The 25,306-nt window shown below is 46.7% G+C and overlaps 5 protein-coding genes across 5 annotated transcripts; 2 read left to right on the top strand and 3 right to left on the bottom strand.

Moving 5' to 3' along the window:
• Nucleotides 1-283: 283 nt before the first annotated feature.
• Nucleotides 284-1,819, top strand: LY89DRAFT_676838 (uncharacterized protein; the record flags this gene model as incomplete). The annotated part of the gene is made up of 1 exon (XM_018213635.1): nt 284-1,819. The coding sequence occupies one exon, from the start codon at nt 284-286 to the stop codon at nt 1,817-1,819; it is 1,536 nt and encodes a 511-aa protein (XP_018062773.1).
• Nucleotides 1,820-13,359: 11,540 nt separating this feature from the next.
• On the top strand, nt 13,360-14,503 carry LY89DRAFT_676837 (uncharacterized protein; the record flags this gene model as incomplete). The annotated part of the gene is made up of 4 exons (XM_018213634.1): nt 13,360-13,686; nt 13,732-13,800; nt 14,293-14,359; nt 14,418-14,503. 4 exons carry the CDS (start codon nt 13,360-13,362, stop codon nt 14,501-14,503), a joined length of 549 nt encoding a protein of 182 aa, XP_018062772.1.
• Nucleotides 14,504-15,284: 781 nt separating this feature from the next.
• On the bottom strand, nt 15,285-16,691 carry LY89DRAFT_741786 (uncharacterized protein; the record flags this gene model as incomplete). The annotated part of the gene is made up of 1 exon (XM_018220758.1): nt 15,285-16,691. The coding sequence occupies one exon, from the start codon at nt 16,689-16,691 to the stop codon at nt 15,285-15,287; it is 1,407 nt and encodes a 468-aa protein (XP_018062771.1).
• A 1,747-nt stretch (nt 16,692-18,438) lies between these two features.
• LY89DRAFT_741785 (uncharacterized protein) lies at nt 18,439-19,437 on the bottom strand (the record flags this gene model as incomplete). Its single annotated transcript, XM_018220757.1, has 1 exon — nt 18,439-19,437. One exon carries the CDS (start codon nt 19,435-19,437, stop codon nt 18,439-18,441), a length of 999 nt encoding a protein of 332 aa, XP_018062770.1.
• Nucleotides 19,438-21,519: 2,082 nt separating this feature from the next.
• Nucleotides 21,520-22,941, bottom strand: LY89DRAFT_741784 (uncharacterized protein; the record flags this gene model as incomplete). The annotated part of the gene is made up of 1 exon (XM_018220756.1): nt 21,520-22,941. One exon carries the CDS (start codon nt 22,939-22,941, stop codon nt 21,520-21,522), a length of 1,422 nt encoding a protein of 473 aa, XP_018062769.1.
• Nucleotides 22,942-25,306: the final 2,365 nt, after the last annotated feature.

Below are 25,306 nucleotides of genomic sequence, written 5' to 3'. Positions count from 1 at the left end.
GCGTGTTTCAAGGTGAGAAGTCATTCCCATTCAGTGACCGGCTCTTCTGCATCGCTGCCCGGTCAGCCAGTCATGATCTCGAGTCTTCTGTAGGTCTCAGACAATCGAGCCTCATGTGCACTTTTTGTTTCTCAAACGGCGTTGGCCTGCAGCAGTCAGCCGTTCGTGCCCACAACTTACTGTACTTTTTCCACTTCTTTTCAAGGTGATAAGAGAGAGGCCCTGCCCCTGTCCCCTGGACAACTTACTTGGTGCGATAGCTTTCGTCCACCTCATTCATACAATGACGTTTGCATCGGAATTCGAGATTTTGTGCAGTGAGCTCTCCATTCTTTGGCTTCGCTTCAAGCTATGGGGACAATCAATCGGCCTGGATCTGGACCTTTTCAATGACATTCAGTCAACACTGAGCTCGCTACCAGATGTGCAATCAACCATCGTACAAGGCGTCGGCAATATCGTTCATCTGATGACAGAAATCGAATCGATCAGATACAAATATGAATTTCGACCACCGCTTATTTCTGATGCAACTCAACCCAACGAGAAAGCCCTTCTTCGGTCGACCATTTCTTTGAGTGCATTATCGAATACCCGAGCCATCAAATCATTACAACAACGAATTCGAGATAACCAGAGGCAAAAGTCCTACTTCACTATCGTGAAATGGACCATTTGTGATGCAAAGAAGTTTGAGGACAAAGTCAAGCAATTGAAGATTCTGATTGATGGTCTCGAAGATGTCTCTCTGGCTGCCAAAGTCACTCACCAGCTTCCTGCTGCCGTGACAAGTGAAGATCCAGATCCACCACCATACTCTGTCACGTTATCTCAACAATCAGCTTCCTCCTCCAATACCCAAGCAACTATACCTTCTCCGGATCAAATTTCGCCCCCAATCCATAGCCAACCATCTATGCCATCTCCTGACTCGATATTATTACATGATCCCGAAGTAGCAGCTCACTACACCGCAATGCTCCAACACTGTGCCCTCCCCTCGGGCCCTCAAAACCAACCACGATGTAGAGCCCGCGACAAAATGACCCGACTCTCGGACCGCCAATTCAAAGAACTCCGAACAGACGTCTACGACGAGCTCTTCCGGCGGCAATTCGAAGGATCCACACCGTCCTCTCTCCAAAAAGATATCCGTTATCACCCAAAACGAAACCAAGCCCGAGAGAAACTTTCCACACTCCCTTCCCACCGATTTAAAGATCTGGTTGTCGACGTCCTCTTCGAGCTGGAAAGGAGATTCCCAGCCTTACAGGGATCAACGTCGCCTGGTGTATCGGTATTATTGATGAGCTCATTTTCCGCACCAAGTTTGGAACTGTGTGGTACTCAACGAAGCAGCATTCCCCCTCCCCCTCTCCAAGACCGAGCCACTCACCCATCAACTCTCCCACCCACCACTCCCTCTCCTGACCCCTCACCATTATTATCCCGATATAGCCAACGCCCCTCCGAAATCAGCGAGCAACAGTCTCAAATTGAAGGAGGAGGAGGAGCAGCGTCTCGAGGAAGCGCCGAAATCTTCAAATCATTCCGCGTCAGCATGACAGACCCAACATGGAAAGTCCTACCCGCCGCCCTGAGAAAATACAACATCGAGGCTTCTGCCGACGAGTATTCGCTGTACGTCATGTATGGAGATGTGGAGCGGCTTATGGGGCTCGATGAGCAGCCGCTTGTCGTGTTCAAGGAGCTGGATCGGAAGGGGTTGAAACCTATGTTTATGCTGAGGAAATTGAAGGGGTGTGAGGTTATTGAGCCTGGGAAGTCTCGCGTAGTTGATTCTGATGCTGTTTTGTGAAAATTGGGTATGCGGTTCGCCGGGTAAAATGGAGTAGGGAGAGGGAGAGAGATGTTGTTGACTGCCAATATGATATTCCGGGTCCGTAATCTTTCGAGACTTATTCCTTCTCATGCTGATCGTCGCTGCCGTGAACTGAAAATCTGTGAAATGATATAAATGTACTTGACACCGCCCCTTGAAGGACAGATCCAGCATCGAGGGAAAGAGAAAATAGCTATCATAACCGTCAGCTTCAACAAAACCCCCTCAAAATCGCCAACTCGTGTGCTTGTATCGGTCAGAAACCTGATACTCTCCTATCCCCAACCCCTCGAGCCTTCTACTCACCCCGATCCCCATATTCCATCACATACCGTGGCCTAAAAAATCCATAAAATAACACAATCCAGCCTGAGACCGTCCCGCAAGGCTGACTGACTGAAGGATCAAAGGAGAAAGGATAGACTATTGCAAGCAACTGTCAGCTTTATTTGATGAGATCCTCTCAATTCCGCAAATTTGTGTGCTTGTGATCAAGGAGAGGATTCGGAATGGCTTTTTAGTCAGATTTCCTTTTTTGGGGGGGGAGGGGGGGGTTCGCTCAACTCCCTGTAGTTTCAGTGGTGATTCTTCGAGTGTAGAAAATTCTTGGTGTTTTTCTAGGGGAATCGTGAACCACTGCCACGGAAGGCTTCCACGCACGGAGCATGGGTTAGCCGGTCCTTCGGCTTCATCATACATACCTTGATACCAAGTCTTCTTTGAGTTTCGATTTGTAGATATCTTCAATTTCGTGATTGAAGATTGAAAATTAGAAAATTAGAAAATGAAAAGATTCGTGTTTGCTTAAAGGAAAACTATACTTATTCAGGCTTATGATTATAACAACATTTTTGATTCGTAAATCACTGTTCAAAGGAAAAAAGGTTGAGGCTCGTGACCGGAATATATTTTGGCTTCCAACAATAACTGCCGGCTCCGTTCTTCTGAACTCAGACCTATCTCACTTCCTCGGCTGAGGAGCATCTCTCTATCTAACTATCTAGGGCTTGGACCTGGTGTCTGCCCACTTCGGAAGAGTTCCAAATTCTTCCCTGAGCTGTCAGATGGCCTTCTTTTCTCAGGAAGGCATCTTCGGAGCTCGGTGATGGGATGCATCTCTCGATACCAAGCAATGAAAAGGCACAATGATTCCTCCGCTCTGCTTCTGAGACACTGGTGATGGTGCTTCTAAACTCTTCCACTGCTTTGTAATATCTTTCTCTCTCTCCTTAAATGATATGCTGGGCTTTGTAATGTGAAGCATCTCTCGACACAGAAGATTGAAAAATCCCAATATTACCTCCGCTTGGCTTCCGAAACATTGGTCCTGGGATTCTCGACTCTTCGACTGCTTTGTAAACTCTCTTTCTCGTCCTGAGAAGGAACTTCTGAGTCTCACGACTGAAGTTTGCTCGAATTAGATGACTCCAGTCAGGAAAAAGCTCAAAGTTTGCATCATGACTTACCTGTGACTTGCTCCTGGTGCTTCTCGACTCTTCGGCTGCTGTGTAACCTCTCTTTCTTCCCCTGAGAATGATCTTCCGGGCGCGATGACTGAAGTATGCTCAAATTAGAAATCTCCAGGTACGAAAAGTTCAAAATATGCCTCTCAGCTTACCTAGAACTCGGTCCAGGTGCTTCTAGACTTCTCGGTTGCTCTGTAAATCCTCATCCTCTCTTTTCGAGCAAAGAAATCTTTGATTCTCGTGGTTCGAGACATCACTAACAGACGCCAAAAGTCCAAAATCCCCTTCTTGACCTTCTGCTTACCTGATTTTCCAGATCTTGATGATGCTTCGCTTAGGGAAAGTGGTCAGCAAGATAAGATACTCGATTCCAGAGGCAATCTGACTCGCTGACGATCCTCACCTCCCTTCTTTCCTCGTCCTGGGCCATTTTTCTGGCTTAATGCCATTCCTGTTGTATCGGAGGGTGTGCTGGACAAAATAGCAGTGATATTCACTCTCTTGAAGCTGGTGAACACCAAGACAGTCGCCTGTTCCTCCCGAATCGTCTCATTAGCTGGATGGATGCGTTATGGTGCCTTCTCTGGTATGACTTTCAGAGCTTCCATGAATATTCTCATGATTGTGCTTGCGACCTGGATTGCGTCGCTTAACCATGGAGTAGATTGCTCCTTCCTTCAACATAATGTCTTAATTCTTGACTCTTGAGGTGATACTTCAATCGATTAATTAGTATCCTCAACATTCTGATGAGGCTGTTCCTTTTTTAACGATAATTTCTGAAATGTAGACTCCGTAAATGATTCTTTCCGTGCTCGCTCTGGACCTGAAACTCCACAGCATCTCCAAATTGACAATCTGAATGACTCAAGATCGTCCATATGTGCTCAATAAAATCTTGTGTAATCCAGGGGTAGAATGTAATGAATCTGTTGATGATTTTAACTAAATTTGGGTGAACCACGTGTACATAGCGTTAAGCGCGACGATCCGCATCTCAAATCTTGCGTCTCTTAAGGACAACATCAGGACTGTCCTCAAAGAAAATCAGAGGACGTTCGAAAATACCCAGCTTACATATATGACTATTTTTTTCTATCCAATCCGAGTACTATATACCCCAAGAGCCAAATCACAGGTTCGCAATCTCTTGATTGTTGCTCTGGGAATTGAGTAGCTCGCAATTGAGCACACAGAGCCATTACAATTGTTGTTCTGCGCAAGGTCACTTCGCAGAGACAGGCCCAGAGTATTTTCGCAGCCCTTTCATAGGATAGACTTCCTGTACCTGAGCCATGGCGCCAACTCTTGTGTTCGGATAAATGGAACACACGTAAGAGATCCTCTTACATCTCAAGCAGAGATTGAGAGACCTCCCGCTGACCTAAGATAGTTTCAGTTCAGACCTGCCCTTCTGTTAAAATACCAAAGCTCTAACCAGGATCCAGGAAGGATCAGACAGTTCCATCCGGGACCTTCTAAACGAATATATCAGCCAATTGCGACGCACAGCTAGCTCATACCTCCTCCTTGACCATTTCTTTGATCCCCAGAGACAGCAGACCGTCGAAAGCAGAAGTATCTCCCCTCGCATGGCAAGCTGACTTGATCACAATCACCAACAAGCGCTCGAGAACCTCATTCCCAACAAAAGAATACATGCTGCCTATCCGTCGACGTTGCCTGGTATGCTTGCCTCAATATTCGGCTTGTCCAACACAGACTCAGAGGTGCAGACCTCCTTATCTTAACATGACACAAAGGCATGCACCGTATTGGAACAACAGTTGGCTGATATCAGAGATCGCCGCTGCCGGTCGCTGCTTGATGCTTCGAAGAGGAGATAAGATTCCAGGCCCACCGACACTTCGGCATAGCATGAACAATACTCTGCATTGCCATACTACAATCTCTCAGATGATGCACCCCGATGGTACTGTTGAACTCCATAACTTTAGGGGCCTTCCTTCACCAAGTCTTGCACGAGTCCTGAGAATATGGTGAGGCGTGCAGCTCCAGGACTTCGAAAGTGCAAGAATACACACGTCGGCAACATCAATACTCAATACACTCGGTCAACTCAGGACACATCTGCCAGCTTGCCTTGTGCTTGGGTTGAGGCACGATCAACATCCAATACATCCAAGTTCCAGACATCGACATCCTCACACAACCCTTAAGCGAAATCTAAGCGGCATCTACAGGATATATAAGAGCGGCCAGAAAGATTCGGAGAGATACCCTGTGCTCAGGATCCTGGTGCTAATGCTTTCCGGCACAAAGATACTTTCGGGTGTCAGATCAATGCCCCTTTCCCCAAACGACGTCCGACATCTTGGACATAGTATCGGCACTACAAAGAAACCCAACAATTCAAGCTCGCAAAGAACGTCCGGAATGCCTTCGAAACAGAAGTACAGAGGGTTGTCCCACATCATAGTTTTTAGAAGTATGTGGAACATTCAGAAATTCCAGGGCAGCAGCTATGTCTCCCGAAGGAGTGAGTATGATCGAAGCCCTAGATGTCTCAACGCCTCACTACTTCTTATTCAAACATACTCCACTTCTTCTGCTACGCCATAACAGATAGGTTGAGTGACTACTCAAACCTCGACACAACACCCAAGATCTCACTCCACCTCTTTTGGAACATCATGATGGATGGATGTAACAGAACCTCTGAGAATTTGGGTACTCGCCCAAACCTCAACCACAGCCACAATCATACTTCACCTCTTCTTCAACCCCACGAACGGATTGGATCAGAGATCCTATCCTCAAGCTTGATGGCTTACGCAACTCCGAAATTTAGGCCAATTTCCCAATAAATGTCAGAGATCTTGAAAGAGCTAAATGCAGAGCCGAATTCGCCAAAGGAAGACTTGGATACGGAAACCCTCGACTGAATGTCGTGCCTCAACCACATTGCTAGCGACCAACATGATTTTGGAAAACAGCGCATTTTCCTACATTGACTATGAGTACGATGCTTTCGACACCTCGGAAAAGAATCCGACTTTCACGCCCATCTTTGCGACATTTTATAAAAAAGCATCCATGCCCTACAAAAACAAGACAATGTTCTGCAAGCAAACAACTCCTCGAACTGAAGTAAGATGCGGCACGCGAACAGGGGGAGCACATGTAAATGTAATTGTTCGCAATGGCAATCCACACTCCAGATACAACGACATCCATAGTGAAATATTGAGTCCAAAGCTAGAAAAGCATTCAGATGGATGGTCTGGAGTTCAGGCAAGAATAGGTGTTATGTCCCTCGGATTGAAACATGGTAGCTCACTCGGCCTTCTTATTCCTCACTAGGGGAAGAACAGAACTCAGACTCGATTGACGACGGCTCTTCGAACTCCAGTCTTTGCTCGATTAAGACAGACTATGCTTGCTCAAGTTGAGGCACATGTCGCTGCTGGTCATACCGCTCATCGTCACGTTAAGCGAGCCCCTTTTTCAACCGGGCAATTCACTCAACAATTTTTGGATATTCACTGCTATTTTTTGCAGCCGCGTTTTTATCGTTCCCTATTTCGACATAATACGGGTAGAAAGAATGTGTTTGGAGGCTTGTTTGAGGTCGACATTCGAAGGCTAGCTGCTTTAATGGCCTATGTCGGGAAAAGGGTTGACGAAATGTCTTTTTGCACCTTGTACCGATCACATGGTGATGTCCGTATCTGTTTCCAGCTATTTTTGTGCTTTTTTGGTGGAGAAGATTTTTATCGTTAGACAACAATAGTGAAGAAGGCTTATCGAAGTGAGAATCGGGTATAGCAGATCGACTTTGGTGAGCCACATTGGGTACATGCTGGAGGATGGACTGTTGGCTTAGTTCAGGCTCGGCCCTGTAAGTTTTCGGAATCGCAGCACGAGTGAAGGTGTAGATTGCGCGGAGACTTGGAGGAAGATATGAGAGTGATGGAGTTGCCAATCTGGTGCCAGCTGACAAATTGACGTGACAGAATTAAAATCCCCTCCACACTATCCCAGTCTCTTTTGTCTCAATACGCTTGTATCATTCCAATCACACCCTCTGCTGTATTGGATTTTTGTCTTGCTCTTGCTTGGTCGAGCAACACTCCCTCACACAAAGATTCTGAATCGCATTTCATCGATCGAGATCATGACAGCTACTATCAGTAGGACTGGCTGTCACAACCCAAGACTTCCTCACATAGAAGAACATCTGCAGAGACAAAAGCAGACAAATGTAGCGAAGCACAGTGTGCAGTCAATTTGAGTCGAAGAACTCATGTTTTTAATGATCCTTCTGTCGTTATCAAAAAACATGCTAAGACGAAACGATTGTCTTTCGATGTCGTGTCGAATTTGCAGTCCTTGATCGTGGTATTGGTGGCAAGGGCAACTGCAACTGTTTCTTTGTTCTCAAACTGGCATCAGAACTCCCTTCGCTCAAGCCCCCAGAAAGTTTGACAAGAGAAGAATAAAACTTTGGATGGCCGTCGCTCGTTGTCGAATCCATTGCCATATTCCAAAGACAGCTTGTCTACTTACAAACACTGATGCTGTACTCGACTTCACAGCTTTCAAAGGCTAGATCTATGGACAATATCTCGACTAGACAGCAGTTGGTTTGAACGGTCGATAGAGCCAAGCACTCAATGTACTTCGATCTAGCCAGGAGTGCTTTTTGGACTTCTCCGCCGGTCACTCCGACAAAGTCGGTTCTGTATACCACTAAAATCTGCTGCTCAGGGCAAAGAGTCGAATCGAGTTGCGTTTGGCTCGGTATGCCCAAAGGTCGACATCACTGCAACAACTTTATCATTGTCATTGATGATAATGGAAGTTTAAAGTCAACAGGTGTTCCAGTAACAGCATCCTCTGCACCAAGCTCATCGGTGGTGCATGCGACTTGATTCTCATAGCCTTCCAACTTTAGCTAAGGCTCATCAGCACCAGTCTTGGAAGATGCGTTAAGGAGACGATTCGCCGACGAAGCTCCAAATGCGCTAGTGTTGCTCCGATTTCCGATCTTGGGATTTGGTCGGCCTCGAATGGGAGGGGATCGCTGTGCTTTCTTTACTGAAGGCTAGAGAAGAGAAGAGACGCATATACCTTCATCGTGATGGTGAGAGAATGCTGCTTGGTGCTGAAGTGGTTTCAGTGCTCAAAGTGATGGACTTTCGAGCTCTCCTATCTAGTGAAAGAAAGATGGAGCAAGTACAAGACCTCGTCGATCTTTTGGAGGTTCCTAGAGTGTTTGGACAGCCATGAGTATTACGCAAACGAAAGAGCCCATCTCGCATCCTGATGCGGGGTGGGCTTTTTGCGTTAGGGAGGAAGAGGCTTCACGTCGAAGGAGGAAGAATTAGAGCTCCTTGGCTTCCTAGGTACAAGACGGGAGTTGGAGGAAGCCAGACAAGTTGGACTGTCGACAAAATGCATGGATGTATTCGGAATTCCTCTCCCAAGCTGGAAGCTCGGGACAGCTCGTTGCCAAGAGAGTCTCTAGGATCGGTTGGTTGGAGGCGTAGGATTCGGAGTCTTCCGGAGCCCAGCACTCTAGCTCATTGTGATGAGACTCTACAGAACTTTTCCAATGCTTTCTAGGATGTAGTCAGATTCTACGAAAGAAAACCCTATAAGCTGGTAGGGTACATTTACCTCGAGAGGCAGAAACCTCCAAGAAAAAAGACCGAAAGGTTTCAGCTTGCCAGCATTATTGTAGGGTCAGGGAGGAGACCACCCATGGTATGAGCGAGGTTGTTGAACCACCTTGTTCGCCTTGTCAAGTGGGTCAGGCAGAGAGGATGTGGATAGGCGAAGGCAACGAGTACCAAGTGGGCGAGTATGATCACTGTTAGATGCCAAATCGAAGCACTCAATAGTGGTTCTGCATCCCTGTGTGGCTCGAGACAAGCTTCAGAGGCTGCGTAAGCCTTCACAAGATGCCGGACATGTCTGGGGAGGGGGTAACATCGATCAATCAAGAGGTCGCGACTCTCGAGATTTGTGAGGATCGAAGACATTTGGCTCTGCTATTCTGCATCATATCTGCCAATCGCGAAGAAATTTCGATGATTTGACAGTTGCGCCACGTGCCCTTCGATCGGCTGCCGCGAGGAGAGGAAGGAGATCAGTTAGTAACGAGCAAGAAGAAGCCTTACCTAGGAGAGGGAAGGAGCTGCTTACCAATGCATGTTAGCAACATCAGTCCTGGTGCGCCAAGTGTGCGCGGCGATGTCTGAGATGAGAAGTCACAGGCCGAGCTAGACTGCGCCTTGAAAGACCGTCGCAGGGATACTTCACAGTCCTGTGATGAAGTTATACAAGAGATGTCTGAACTTGGTGAAGCTCGGATGTATTGTCTGCGCGTAGTATGAAGGGGTCGGTGTACCCTCTGCTTGTTGCTTTGAGGGTTATGTTTATGTATGGAAATTTTGATGTTGACATTCACCATTGCAGGTGGGTAAGATATCAGGTTAGCGCGGGTGCAACATCTTCCATATCTGGAAGGCACCCAACACGACCAAACAGTCAATCGATGCGATACATGCTGTGTGGGGTGCCGTGCTTGCAGCACTTTTGTTGTTGTTGTAAGAGATCGGGGATTTGGATGAAGAAATTGTTAAGAGATTTGGGAGTTGAGGACGAGACGAGCCCACACATGCTACTAGGAGTCTTTCCGATACTAGTCCGAAGACAGCATCAGAACCAAGATTTGTCATCAGACTACTATTCCCTAGTAGCGGTCTCAAGAACCACATATACGACCCCAACACTGTGATTTAAGTCGACATCCAGAAGAGCGAGACGTTTGAAAAAGAGAATCCGTCTCTTACACAGCAGGCAGAGGAGGAACAAGAGTCGGTAGAAGAGCTTTACAGGCGATGGAGCACATATGGCTATCGTTGGTGAAGAGATTGACGGTCCAAATTTGTTACCACATCTGGAGGTAATTACTTCGAAGGGATGGAGGCTGACCGATTTCGTTTTGAACAGCGGGTATTGCGGCTTCAGGGAATCTCCCGTTCCTGCTTCAGCTCTCTATTCATACGAGAGCAATTAGTGGAGCCACACAGCCACTGACAAGACAGGAGCAGAGAACAAGGAGAAGTTGAACGCCGGCTGTAGTTCCATGTCTTATTTATAACCAGATGCTTGCACCTTAGGGAAAAGAATTTACCTGGTACTATCAACGTAACGTCGCGAGGCGACAGACGCTGCATCTGCTTCTGAAGAGACTCGGATATATTGAAGAGTTGAGGCGCCTATCAGAGCATCCACAGTCAAAGTCCGTGGCATGGAAGTATTACTTGAAAGTTGTACAGCTTATTGGTCCAACAAGCCCTTAATGATAGCAGTGTAAGAAACATAGCTGGATCAAAAGGTCCCATCTTTGCTATACTCTACAACTCAAACACACGACCGGGAGCAAGCATTGATCTCGGAGCAGGAGTTGATTCTCGAGACAGGAAGAAGCTCCACTTTTTCATTCGAGCAACTCTTCAGCTTGTGTAAAGCGGATTCCAATCTCCAGCAGCAGCTTCGGCGTCAACTTGGTCAAGTCGGCAGTACCTTTCACGTTCCACGATTAATAGGCTCTTCCGGCCTTGTTGTGATTACTGGATGGATATGATGTTACTCGAGAATCTGCCTGGTTGAAATAATTAGTATGGTCTCATAACATGGCAATAGCGCTTTTTCATGAGGTGGATGGGTTGGTTTCGCGGTGTTTGTGAGATTTGAGCCGATCAGGATTGGCATGCAAGCTCGAACCTCGAAAAAAGTGACTTGGCCCACACCTGTGACTTGCCGGCGCTACTCAACTCCTTCAGAGGATTCTGCTGGGAAAATTTAGAGCTGGTGTAGACCCTCTCTCAGGTTTGACCACGATGCTCTAAGCAGGAGCAAGGGGAATCGTGAAAAAAAGGAGGGAGGGGGGAAATGAAAGACCAGCCCCCAACCCCCTTCGTCAAAGCCAGTTGAGTCGAAGAGGACGTGAATAGCTTGAGTTGATCCTGCCTGGAACTCTAGAATAGCTCCTGCTCCTTCCCTAGATGCTACTTGACAACAGATTCCAATTTCTGTCTTGATGTGACAACCATCAATAAGTCGCAGCTGACACGAGTTGTAGCATGCTGTCGTAGGAGGGGAGGCTGGTCACATTCCTGGGAGGCTTTTGCAGATGTACGGCCGTTTATCCCTTTTGTTCCTTCGTTGTCTTCGGTGTGGACTCTTTCCTTCTCTCGCATGGATCCCGAGGAACGCTTCTTAGGTAATAAGAGACTTGAAGATATGATAAGCCACTTCCAGGTCCACAAACTGGGTCTGCCATGTCCTGCTAGCCAAATTTTGGTATTTGACTGGAGCCAAAAAGGGTTCTGCGGTCGATCCGCACATCTGCCACTCGAAGGCCGTACTGTGTGCTACAAGATCTTTTTGAGATACATTTTGGAAGGTTGCTTTCTGGTTCTGAGCTCTTTACTCCACGTGCCTCACAATTAAAAGGCCCGGTAGCCCAAGGTACCGCACGACAGTCTCTCATCAACATGGTGGCTTCTCCTCGGCTTGCCCAAAGTGATCTGGAGTCCTACGCTGATGATGCTGCCGTCTTCAAAGCAGCTTCAGAGGGCTCGTTTCTCTGCTCTTATGAAGTTCCTCTGCTCCTGTGAAGCTCCTCTGGTGCTCCTCTCCACGCCTTCAACGAATTTTCCTCACTTGATAGCAGCCACCAAACCAGAGACAAACGAAGTCTGTAGGAGATCTGCAAGCAAAGTTCCAGTACTTTATTTGAACTTTAGCTCGTTAATTTACTGTTCTGAGGCTTCGTGTTACGCCTTGAGAGGTTTGCAGAACGTTTGACGGTGTTTTTCTTGCTTGGCGTGGTCCCATCAAGCCGACTTGACAATTCTAAGACGGAGATGATATTGAAATGATTCGATTGCTCTCGAGAGCCAGGTAGAGGTAGATGTCGCGCCATCGAGAAAGAAGCCTTCGACTTCATTCAGAAGAATCGACTCTGGGAGAGAGGCATGCTGCTTGACGGATTTCAAACCATCGCATGTTTGGCAGAAGCCAGCAACGACACTAAGTCAAAGGCTCCTCTTCACGCCGGCCGCCATTATAAGCTATTGATCCTTTTCAATAGTGAGGCTTTCTAGAGGTTATCCATCTAGATATTTGAAACGTTGACTTTTCACGCAACACTAGTTGACTGGGCTTGTGCGTGTGAAAAAGAATAAAAAAAGATGCTGGTTCATGAGCACGCTGCTAGTAAGTCATTCAATGAAAACTCTGCAGAGACTTTTCCAGCCCAAGCACTTTCAGTTGAAAATGAATTGATAACTACTACACTCGCACAACTTTCTCCCCAAAATTCTGTCACGAAAAGTCAATGAAACTTCAGATGGACGAAAGTGATGGCAGTGTTGACTGAAGTCGCGGCGTTGCCACGGTGATAAACGCGCAGAAAATTTCGACGCACGACCTAAAGTTGGTCTGGGAGCAGGAGCCCAAGGAAGCTCACAATATTGCTTTGCGGCATCCAGAGACATTTCATGCCTCGATGGCAAGGAATAAAGGGGTATAGTAAGATCCTAGACGAAAAATGTTCTCGAGGCGCTCTGACTAGCCCAGATATAGAAAATTCGAGAATAGAATCAACGACAGGCAGTGGAGGGACAGAATTCTTTAGGGCAAGGATTAGCCATCCCTCGTTGTTCCTTAGACCTACAGGGTGACTCCAATCGGTGAGATTTTTACACTCAAGATCACTATGAGGAGCTTCTACGCGAGGCAGGTCTTCGATGGCTCTCCACTCTCCCTGAAGACAATTGACGGAAGTTGAAACTCTAATTTATCATCTTCAACGGGGAGAAGAAAGGCTTCTATTCCTGGCAGAGTAGTTAGCAAGAATCAATCATGTGAAGGGATGCGATGTGAACTTATTAATTGGAGACCCCGAGCGCCGAAGTCGATCATTCCAATCTTCTAGGTTAGGAGCAGATCATGGGAGGTAAGGCTCCTTCTTTTCTTGTCCTTGAACTCCAACCTTTTGAACGATTCAGAATGGACGGCCGTCGATTAGACTTTCAGAGTGTTACAGCAGTATTACCGCGCTTGAATGAGATTCACTGCTGGAAGCACGATCCGCAGATAGATTTCACGTTGCCTGGGCAACAACAAATTCATTGTGGGAACCTCGTGTTTTCGCAACAGCAAATGCACAGCAACTACTTTACTGGTGGTTGTTTTCTTGTAGAAGTGGAGCTTAACTTTAAGAAGTGTACAGACTGCCGGGAAGAGGAGCACAGCCGACATGATTCTGTCAGGAACGGTGTGTGCCTTCCTTTTTCACTAGCACTAGCACTTGATTTCTTGCTATTGTCAGCTCAAGTAGGTATTGTCTCGTTGACTTCTTCAATGGTGAAGGGGTGGTAGGCAAAACTGAGCCCCAAATATGCAAGTCAAGAAGCTACGTCGGGACGAGACACGTCCCATCAGTTCAAGGTATATGAGCTAATCAGCTACCTTGACGGACATTATCTCTGAGTGTTTGCTCTAATGACCAGGTCCTTCGCTGAGTATCTTAAGAAGATGCGAATATTTCTCGAATTCGGGCTGTTCTCTGTGCAAATCAGCAACCAATGTAGACATCCAAGTCGCATTCCAGGTTCCGTGATGGCAGCAAAACAACACTGGCAAACTTCGAGTCGATATGATCCGGGAAATTGATGCATAAACAATTCAAGTCATGAAAATTTTATGGAAATGCTGTGGGATATGGGAAACTTCGGGAATGATGGTTTTGGTGGAGATTGCCTTCAGCCCAGTGAAAAGATAATTGAACAATCTAGAGCGTCAGGCCACTTTACAACAACTTCAAGCGTAATAGCAGCCACTGTTGTTTGATATCATCTGTTTCTCGGGAGCAGAGGACAGTAATTTATGATTGAGGCAGGGTATGGATTCTAAAATTGATGGTCTTCGTACGATTGACAGAATCACTCTGCCCAGGGCAATATTAGAGATAGTGTTGAGCACACCAAGGCGTTTGAGGCGGTGCTTGGTACGAAAATAAGTGTTGGAGCACTTTCTGGCTAAGAATCATCTGCTACCAACTGTAGGTCGTGTAAGACTGTCTATGACACGAAAGGATGAACCTAAAAGGCTTTTCATGCCAACAGTGCTGGACGGCATAGATTTCCGCTAGCTCTTAGCAATTTATCTTCCAACACCTCATGTTTTGCATTCACTCACTTCACTATTGCCCCATCTACTTACCATACCAATAAAGGCTATTTCACTACATTTTGTTGCTACTGCATACCTAAGACTACACATTTCACTATCCCCCTCTCGATCGCAGCTGCACGGAAACCCTTCAAATTTTCACTTATTCACATAATTACGAAATTAGTCATGAAGACATCACCTTCAAGCTCTGAGCCCATAATTTCTCCGAATTTTCACAGCTTCACCTTAAAGAGGTCACAGGGAAGGCGAATGGTGACCAAATGTCTTTTTTTTTCTGTCAGAAGCACAACGCCCAAAGGAAATACGCAAGTGGAGAAACTCCAAAAGAACTAATTATACATGGTATCCTTGCTTCACCCAAGGTGCTCTTGCTACAAAGAGATAGAAAGCAGAACGATAACTCTAGAGAGTCTAAATTTACCAGGATAATGCAAAAAGCGAGGCCAACAGGGCCAAAAACAACCAGAAACTGAAGAACGCCAAAGAAAGTCGACAACCGTTCCGAATTTTGGTTGAGAAAGTCGTCCGCACTATGGAAGCAAACATTATTGAGAGAGTTGACCGCCGATTGTCGTGTATAGGGAGAGTGGAATCGGTTCAGATCATGCTGGTTCAGGGAGCTTTTGTGCCAAGAGATGTACAGCATCAAGAGGAGGTTTTGTTGAGCCGTACCGAGCGAAGATGGCAGACATCATGACCAAGCGAATGATCAGAGATCGGCAACCAGGCTGGTGATATCAAGCCTTTCTCTTCTTGCCCTTCGTGGTGGTATTCTCACGCTTTGGCTCTCCGGATTTATCTCTCCCATGGATAGCACCCGGATGACACTTCGAAGCCTTGATCTTTTCTGCCTCGCACACAACATTTGGGTCTCTAGCCACCAAGCACTGGTTGCACTTCGAATTAGTCCCAATCAGACGGTCACACCATTTCCCCGCAGCAATGCATCTCGTGCACCGGGGAAACTTCATACGCTCGCGAAGCTCCGCCTTTGACAATTCGGCCCGAGAAGGAATGCCGGCGGTAGGTGATGGAGCGGGAAGAGCCCATGCTCCACCGCGAGATGTTTGGATGCGAATAGCTCTAGGAGGAGGGCCTGTTGTTGGTGAAGAATGATCATGGGAGGCAGAAGCATCTTCATGAGCGGTGGAAGAATGGTTATGGGCGGTGGAGTTTGGAGTGGCGGGCTTGGGACCAGTCTTGGTCTTTCGACGCTTGGCTGGCACGACATACTCGTCCTCCTCCTCTTCTTCTTCCTCTTGAGAACTCTCTCCGACCTCAAGGGAATAGCCTTCATCGCTGGGTCCTTCTGGCTTCTCCAAATGAGGGAAGTCGTCAAGGGTGGCGAGCTCTGGAGCAATGCTGGTAGCTGCACGCTTGGCTGGGTTGCGGTCCACCTCCAGTTCGTCTTCTTGGGAGATGCCCTCGTCCTCAAAGAGAGATTCTTCATCGCTGAGATCTACTGTGGACTCCACCCGCGGAGAACGATAATTTCCCACAGGTTCAGGGGTATTCATGGCCTTTCCACGGCTGACTGTCATGATATATTCCTCCACTTCCTCCTCATGAGTAACCGATCCTTCCTCATGGTGAGAGTTACTACGGTTGAGATCTTCTGGTCGCAGATCATACCAATGGTGCTCGTTGTCTGTGTGCCCTTCGTTCAAGGCCATCTTCGTATACTCCTCAATGCCCTCGGGACCCAGGTGTTCCTGAAGGACCTCTCCTTCCCACTCACTGTCCTCGTCATCGTTATCGTCTCCAACCAATTCCTCACCAACAACGACCACCTCCGGGATCTCTTCCTGCATGATGTGGACCCATGCAATGCTGTGGTCCTTGCGCAGGTGATTCGGTCCTCTGTTGATCCAATACAAGATCTCCTGGTAGAACTTGAAGCGCTGTTCGGGATATGCCATGATGACCTCGAGCGGAAACTTGAGCGGAAGCTCAGATGTACGCTCTACGAATCTCCGAACCTCAAAGCGATTGCTCTTGTCGAGGCTAGTACTTTGCCACAGCGGGTACTCCATCTTGCAGTCTTCGATGGCTCGAAGGAATTCGGGATCTTGACGGTCGAAGTGGTACTTGCTGAAGGTTATGATGAGAGCCCAAAGCTCTTGGCTGAATGTGATGTTGCACATTTTGACGAATTGCTTGCGGTAAGTTCGGGAGTTTGAAGAAAGAGCTTCGAATTGAGTCTATGAGGGTGTAGAGGAGTCGGATTGATGGCTGTTGGCTGTTGGCTGTTGAATTGGATGAGTTAGTTTGGCACTCAATACAAAGCGCATCTTATGCGACGCGACGGAATTTGAATAGCAAAAGAAAAGATTTATTTACCTTCTAATTCAAGAAAAACCTTCAAGAGTGTCTTCGATATCGTGCCGTGCTTGAATTCGTGAAGAAAAATCGGTGTGTGTGTTTGGGTGGCTTTGAGGATGTTGTGGTGCAGAAGGGAAATGGTTGCAGTGGGAATGTTTTGAGGGAGATGAGTACCGCAAAAAACACAATGTCCTAGCTTTATGCATAATCTCAGAGATATTACGACGAAAGCTCTCAAGCGGTCACTTTGCGAGCATGCATCAAGTGTGCACTAGAATAAGAGCTGAGAACAAAGTCAATTGTCAGTTATTTAAGATAGACTTATATTTACAAATTCGAGAGCAAAGCCTTCAAAGGTCACTAATCAGACAATGGCCTCCAATCAATTAGTAGAGCCATGGCAAGGCACGCTGATCCTGATAACAAATACAAGCCTTGGTATTTCCAGACCTCATATATGCAGAGCAAAAGCGCCGTGACGGCAGTTTGGTTGACCTCATTGAATATCACCGCTCAACTCGTAACCTTGACCTCACGTAAGAACTGCTCGAGTAGCTCGGTCTCTCCACCGTGATGCTCTACATGATTACGTTTGATACCTCCTCGATATTAGTCTGATTCTTTGTCATTGAGCTTCTTAAAATGGAAGACTTAACTTCCCCCTCGGCGCCATCGAATTTTGGGAAGCATACGCCATGTCTCTGCGGTTACTATAATGCGGCTACAAGCTGTCAGAAGACACCAAACATGTTTGGATGCTTGATTCTTGAGATGGCCCTTCTGAGATTGCTCAAGACGAACAAGTACGAGTTGAGGCCATCGGCATTGCCATCTTGAGACCTTACCAAGAAACTAGAAAATGAAACAATTAAATTAGGGATAACCATTCCTCTGGTCGAGGAATTGCGGGAAGACGTAATGTTTGGGTTTGATGGGGAGTGGATGTGTAGGAGGGCAAAGGACTTAGTGAGCAGATGAGCGAGCGAAAACCATAGGCTGGATATGTCAATCAGCAAATTTCACTTGCAGGATTGTGGTTAATACTACTCCGGGGAAAAAATGTTTTCTATGGCACGTGGGAGCGTTTATGTGATTCTTGGCTTGCAAAATCCATTTATTATTTCAAAGGTTGCTTTTATTCGAGGAGAACGCAAAAGGAGAAGATGTGTGTGATTGACTGACCAAAGTCGCCCATTGTGTCAAGTCCGCTATGATAAATACTCTCGACATGCAAGGGAAAGCTTGCTGCAAATGAATGAAATATGCCAAAGTCTGAAATACCACAAGAGCTACCCCGTTGAGCCAGGCCGTAATCCTCCCTGAATACTCCTTAGAGCTATCCAATTGTGCCAAGCCTTAATCCCTCTTCATTACTCCCCAAGCTGGATTGATGTCGAGGATGTGGTCGTCCAGCTGAGTTCTTCCGATATGCTTCGCAGTGGCAATAGATATCCAAGAAAAGAAGCGCTGCAAACAAAAGAAATTGCCAAAACCCAAAATGCTTCCCCAGAATATAAGCATCTACAACCTCCACCATGCGGTTGTATTTAGACGCCTCGAAAAAGGATTTTAAATAGCATGGTAACACCCTCCTGGCATAATGAAGGACGCCCCCTTGGGTATTCTGTAAAATCTACCGGTAGAAATCTCTCTTTCGACCATGATGCCAGTCTTGTGTCCGTAGTATCCTTTCTTGGTCCCCAGAGAGTCTGGCAGTCCAATGGGGATCTCTGCTTCACACTTGACTCGTGCATTGGCCCCGAACTTAACAACGCAGCTGCTGCATGGCCACTTATGATCACAGATTCTCTTGGCTGCTCTGCAAGGCTCACATCGAGGGAGTTCCGCCTGATCAACCAAGACTGGGCCTGTGTTAGACACAGATTTCCCATTATTGGCACTGTTTGGAAGATCGGTGTTGCTATTATTTGTAGCAGCTGTATTCGGTCCCTTCGCACCCGTAGAGTTGGCATCGATGTTGTTGTTCAGGTTGCTCCGGCTCTCACGGCGAATGCTGGATTCTGCCTCGCTGCTGCCACCCATATTATCATCATCGCTCTCTCCACCTATAAGGTCCTGGTTCTCTTGATGATCTTCATGGTTATCCGCCAAGTCTAGTACTCTCTCGCTCTCTATATCTGGCAGTACGGAGAAAGGGCATGGAGCATCGGGAAAGATGGTGACCTGGAGAGAATAGAGCCAGTACGGCAGCCGGTAATATTTAAATTGCTTGCCAGTCGGATCATGATGGACCAGCCAGAGTGCACAGATCATGAACTCTGCGTTCAGGCCCACGTCTTGGAAGGGCAGGAGCAGGAATTCTGGAAAGTATGTGACGAAGTTCTCAAAAGTACGTCGGTATACTTCAATCCTGTCGAGCTCGGGATCATCATAGAATCCGAACCTGCTCATATCCCAATTCTCCAAGCCGTCGGACTTGCAGAAGTGCAGAGCTCTATCGTAGGCTTGGCCTAGGCCGTGTATGTCTTCGAAGGATCCAGGTTTGGGGGGTGGAAAATTAGGAGGCGCCTCGAGGACGACACCGGTAAATGAAGAAGAGGCGTACATGACGATGTTTGGGATTAGGAATTGCGACTGCAGCTTGATTGAAGTTAGAAAGGGTCTGGGGTTAGGTTGAAATCGCAAGAGCGTTTCGGAGCGGGTACAACTTACATTGAGGTGGGATGAAGGGATTTGCGCAAATTACCGTCAAGCTGATATCTTGGAGATAAAAACTCGACGAGGGTGTGTCAATGCTTGAGAGGTACAGTTCGTGTTGGAATTTGGAAGTCGTGTTGAAGGAAAGATGGAGCGTGGGTTGCAAAACTCAAGTGTATACCTCATCAAAATCTCAATTAGGTCTTGCTAGCGGCAATTTCTTGTCTCACGCAATTATGTCTTAGCAGAACTTAGAAAGTCCTTTCAGCCTTCTGACAATGTCATTTTTCGGAAAGACGAACTTTACATATCAGATATGATCTGGGTGCAGATGAGGGACCCTGGGGCATGTCATTGCCGTTCCACTGCTTGTTAATTAATACACGAGTGACTATTCTAGAGACTTTCAGAGATTAAACCAAGTCGATAAGTCGTACATATGCATAGCTAAGCTAACTATCCTTGAGTTCCGTAATATACCTATTGCCGTTGACTTGATCTCCTCGCAGACAGAGGATAGAGTCATAATCCCATTGCGCTCTGTCGCACACCAGTATCTACTGAACGAAGCCAACTTATGCCACGTCGAGATCTACGCTGGACCAAATTCTTTCCCATCTTTGAGTAGCAAACCAGGCATTTACTCGAACAGTGTTACTCAAGACATGGATCAATGACACGATCACAGGTAGAGTACGCGCGGACACCTTCGGTCTATCTCCCCCATACACTGGTCGAAACCTTGCATTTTGCCTTAGATTTCTTGATGCGGTCAATGATCCTGTGGTCTCTATATCCTTTGGAGAGTATTAATTGTGCCGCTATTGCTTAGTAATGCACCCGGGAAAGCCTGTGATGCATAATTAGAGCATGGTATGAGATTCTTTTGCTGTCAATGAGATATAGCGGGATTCATTTCCATGGCAAAATCGCTAGGACTATAATAGCAGCAAATCTCGTTCAGTCATCACTTGCTCACACTGCGGTGATAATTGGATTGAAGACAATAGAGCTTAGGAGCTTGGGGAGATAATATGGATGAGAATGTAAATTGTTCGCGATACCAAATAATATTAGTTATGTTTAGTTGATCATCTCTATCACTTTACGCGTTAGAGATGGGTTCATAGGATCTATCCCACTCATCTTATCTATCGAACTGTAGAACAATATATCTTAAACCTCAATCTTTTCGGTATGTCACAAAAGCATTGCCACGTAAACGTGAACTAGCTAAAGGCTGCTTCGGGGGTGCGTTGTTTTCTGCATTAATATTAACCTCTATCTGCTGAGTCTCTATGGCAGATCAAATTTGAGACTGCCACGGCCATGGTAGCGGCCTCTGATGACTACTCCTGCAAAACTACCTACTATCACAAGACTCTGGTATATTGCTGCTCCTAGCCATAGAATACTGATTTATTGGGAGAATAAACGAAGAGCTAGCGGCCGCGCAGCCACCTCCTATTACTTACTGTAGTGCGGAGATCCGAACCAATCGATACTTACCGTAGGGGACATGCATTTTGGTCACGTTTCAGAGTCTTCTAGATCACAATTATCACTAATGTTCTCGAGTGTCACAGTTGTATTAAGAGAGGGTTGGTGGGGGGTTTTATTTTTTATTTTGTTGCCAAACTAGGACGCCTTGAGAGAATAGACTCGTCAGTGAGTATCTAAATCTACGCCAGCAAGTCTTCCTAATTCGCAGCCTCAAGGAGAGACGGTATCAGGATCGCAAGCTCGCCAAAAACGCCAAGAGAACACAAGAAAATCCAAAAAGAAAAATGCGGGCATAATGAAAAGGAAAGAAAAAACAACGCTTTTGTGTGAAAATCGCCAGTGACGGACGTGGTATTGTGATCCCAGCCAGAAATTCATTGACAGATTGTACTTCCACACGGGAACAGAGTTCATCCCCATTCAACCTGACCATCATAACTGGCGCTTTTTGAGTCGATGTGGCAATGCTGGTTCTGGCTTCCAAATCCCTTAGTTCTTTTTGGCGAGCTTATATCTAAGAGTGACCTTGGTGTTCTTGGCCTTCTGATACTTCTTGACCACTTTGGTTCTCTTGGGCTCATTGCTCTTGTCTCTTCCGTACAGAAATGGTCGACCATTGACATCAGGCTGCCAGTCTTTGGCAATGCAAGCCACGCCTGCTGGGCGTCTTTGGCATCTATCCCCATTGCCATGGATGCGGATGCACCATCTTCCTCTGCGGATACATTCCAGGCATCTACGCATCCACCAACGAAGGGTAGCAGGGCGCTTGTCGTTGGACATGTAGATTTTACCATCATAGAGGATACCCTTGCCTCTCCCACAACTCTTGCCTTTCTTGACCTTCGAGACTTTAGGTGTGTTGACGAGGTTCTCTCCATCGCTGTCTCCTCCATGTTCATGACCTTCACAAACGTGACCTCCTTCCTCGGGCTTTGATGCATCCTCCAAGTCATTGGCGACAGCCTCCTTGCCGGAAATCTTCTTGCGGTTCACTGCCTTGGTTTTCTTGTCAATCGGTTGGTCCTCACCACTAAAGCCTCCCTGCAGGTTGTTATCATTGATAGGCTGTGGAACCACCAACTCCTCATCGTAGACGCTTCCATCCGAGCCGCTTCCATCCGAGACGCTTCCATCCGTGTTGTCGTCTCCAACAACAGATTGTGGAGCATCCGTCTCCTCATCACTGAGACCCTCATGCATATATCCGTCCTCGAGAACAGGTTGAGAGACGTGCAGCTCATCCTCTCGAGTCTTATCCAACTCCTTGGCGGCGCGCATCAACTCCATGGCCTTCAATGAATATGCACTGCCACCTCCTGCTACCACTCTCTTTTGAAGAAGAGAAAGCCACTCTCTACCCTCGGCACGATCAAGTGGATTGCTAGGATGGTTTGCAGCAAGCCAGAGAACACTGAGCATGTACTCAATTCTAGAAAGTACGGACTGAAGATCCTTGTCGGTAAACTGATCCTTATACTTCTTCATGATATATGCGTAGGTGCCAGGGAAACTACTCTCTTCGTAGACGTTGCGTAGAGCACGGTGAGGAACATCGGTGTAGAACTCATTCGTAGCAGAGTAAGGTATGCCGTTGAAGCACTTTCCATTAGCCTCGCGGAATGCTTCATCATTGACGCCGAACCAGTTGGTATTGGCGGGAATCACTTGAGAAGTAGAGGGGTGATGGTTTGCGTTCTCGTCGAGGTCGGACTGCTCGGAGGCCTTCATGGCGATTGAGTTCGATTCGGCTTCTTCAATCAGGCGGTACTGCTCAGACATCGTGGTCTTGTGGGAGAATGTCGGATTGACAAAGCCCTCATACTTGTACGGCTTGATCTTTTCAAGACTTGCAAGGTTACAGAATTGGGAGTTGCCAGCGAAGGTGTCGAAGATATTGATAGGCTCCATTATGTTCTCGGATCTGCTTTTACTTTTGTTGTCAGCAATATACTTGAAGTAGTTCTGCAATTCTCAAGGTGGAGGATGAACAGTTAATTCGAGAGAATAAATTACCATTCAAAGCAACTGAATGGCAATGAATGATGACTGCCGTCAAGACAGTGGGATACTCTGTTTGTTGATTGGTCAAGTCAAAGTGGTGCGTGAAGAATTGGAAGATGATACTTTGTGGTGGATGTGGAAGGCCGGGAAGGTATATTAGCAATGTAGTCATATTATGCCACGTGCGACCTGGGCGCAAAGTTATGCGACCACTGCGCAGATTTTACGACTTCTGAACAGAGATCTAGACCCCGACCACACAATTATGCCCCGACAAGTCAATGGGCTCTGCTGAAGGGGTGGTTCGGACGATAGGATCTGCGCTATGCCTGGCATTTACCCTCCACGAGGAGGAAGGAAATTTTATCATTTCCTTTTCGAATAACAGGAATGAGGCTTGGATATGGCTCTGAATTTAGCACCAGAAGTGTTTCAAACTACATGAAGTGCCCTCAAAGTGCTAGAGATAACACAAAGCAACCTCTGGCTCAGCCATGTCATCTCTGGGCACAATGTGAAGACTACGAATGTTCTCGGGCACATATCCATCAATTCATGGCAACTACAGATGGCTGAGGGTAGCCTTAGGACGGGTTAGATCTGGATGTAGAGAATCAGGGGATACATATTTCTTTTTTAGGCGTTGAGGTCTCGGCGGGTGAGATTATATTAGAAAATCCAGACAATATGCTTTGGATGGCTGCGGATCTTCGCGCAGTACCATACCCAGATCGTGCTTGAACCCTTCCTCCGACTGTTTTTTCAATTAGCTACTTGAATCTATTTACTTTAAAACGCACAACATTCCATCACTGTTCCTATCACACCTTCCTCTCACAGCATCTGCCTGTAGGCATCAGCACGAGAATCTTGTGTCAAGGTACCAGCTTACTTGTGTTCTTCGCCATCAATGTTCGTCGGGATTAAATAATATCGTAGCTTGATGTCAAGTCAGAGCTGTACCGGAGCCCTGGCTGCACATTCTCTTTTGACGGACGAATCGTAGTCCCCATGCGTGAGCCAGCCCACGTACACGTAATTAAGTCCGTTTTGGTGTTAAGAAAGCCGCTGCATGTGAGTCTAGATACAACAATGGAAAGGGAAGGGAATGATGCCTGGAGATATTGTACCTACTAGAGAGATGAAGACTGGCTGTGGCGTTGGATCGTAGCAATACCGATGAACACACAATGCCTCAATGATATTTATGTATTTGTGAAGAGATTTTGTGTGGTCGTGGTCGTGATGCGGCGACAAGGCTGATGAGACGAGACCAAGTCGTGCTTTGTACCTAGGTACCAACCTAGGTAGTGGATCGAATTGGACATGACGCGAGAAGTGTAGCGAGCCAATCAATTTGCGGCCACCTCACATAGGTATTTACATTTACCCTTCACTAAGAGAACCGAATGTCGCAAGCGAGATTCACCCCTTTCGCGATTTAACGACACACGCGAAAGTAGCCAGGTACCTAGGTACCTAGGTATGTGATCAAAGCTTTCCAAATGTCGGGGAGCACCACCGCTCAATTCGAGGGAATGTTGTTACGGTTTTGTGCTGAAGATGGAGAGAAGTTACAAAGTAGGATTCTCAAACGCGTGATGAATCAGGCTCCCGACAGGGAAAGCGGTCACGAGTCTTAGCTTTGCTGGGACATTAGGACACTGAGAATGTGGGACACTGGTGCATCTCTAGGATCAACTGAAGATGCTTAACGTCGGAAACTGGTGTAGATAAGACCAGAAAGGACGACTTGTGCCTAATATCGCTGCTTAGGCTTCTTGATGGATATCAGCCGCCACAGGAAATTTGGGAGAGTTATGCGGTAATATACCTATCGTGACATCGCAATATCTTAGGCTTTCATAGAAGGGAACTCTACTTTATGCAGGTTCAAGCACATTTCAGGTTCATAATAATAGTTACGCTGAATGTAACACCACGCAATAAATACCAAGTTAAGATGCAGGATATACGGATTCGCGTAGGCAGGTGTCTCGAATGAAACACAACCATAGTCTCTGTATGCTGATGCCTCAGCTTAAGCTATCCATGATCACGTCACGGGAGGAATAACTGTTAGGGATGCCACCATTTCCGTGCCTTCAGAACTGATCAAGTTTCGACTTCACAGAATCTGAGTACACTTCACTACTATCACAGTTTTTGCGACTAGTTCTTCAAGGAGCTGAAGCCGACTGCAAGAAGTTTCGTTGACGGTAATAAGTTCTCAACGGAGACCTTGGTCACGATAAGGTTGGTACTGCAGAGT

The sequence above is a fragment of the Mollisia scopiformis genome (genome assembly GCF_001500285.1).
Source record: "Mollisia scopiformis unplaced genomic scaffold LY89scaffold_32, whole genome shotgun sequence".
NCBI lineage: Eukaryota > Fungi > Ascomycota > Leotiomycetes > Helotiales > Mollisiaceae > Mollisia > Mollisia scopiformis.
The sequence above is the reverse complement of the archived record's forward strand: the minus strand, read 5'-3'. Positions and strand labels throughout refer to the sequence as shown.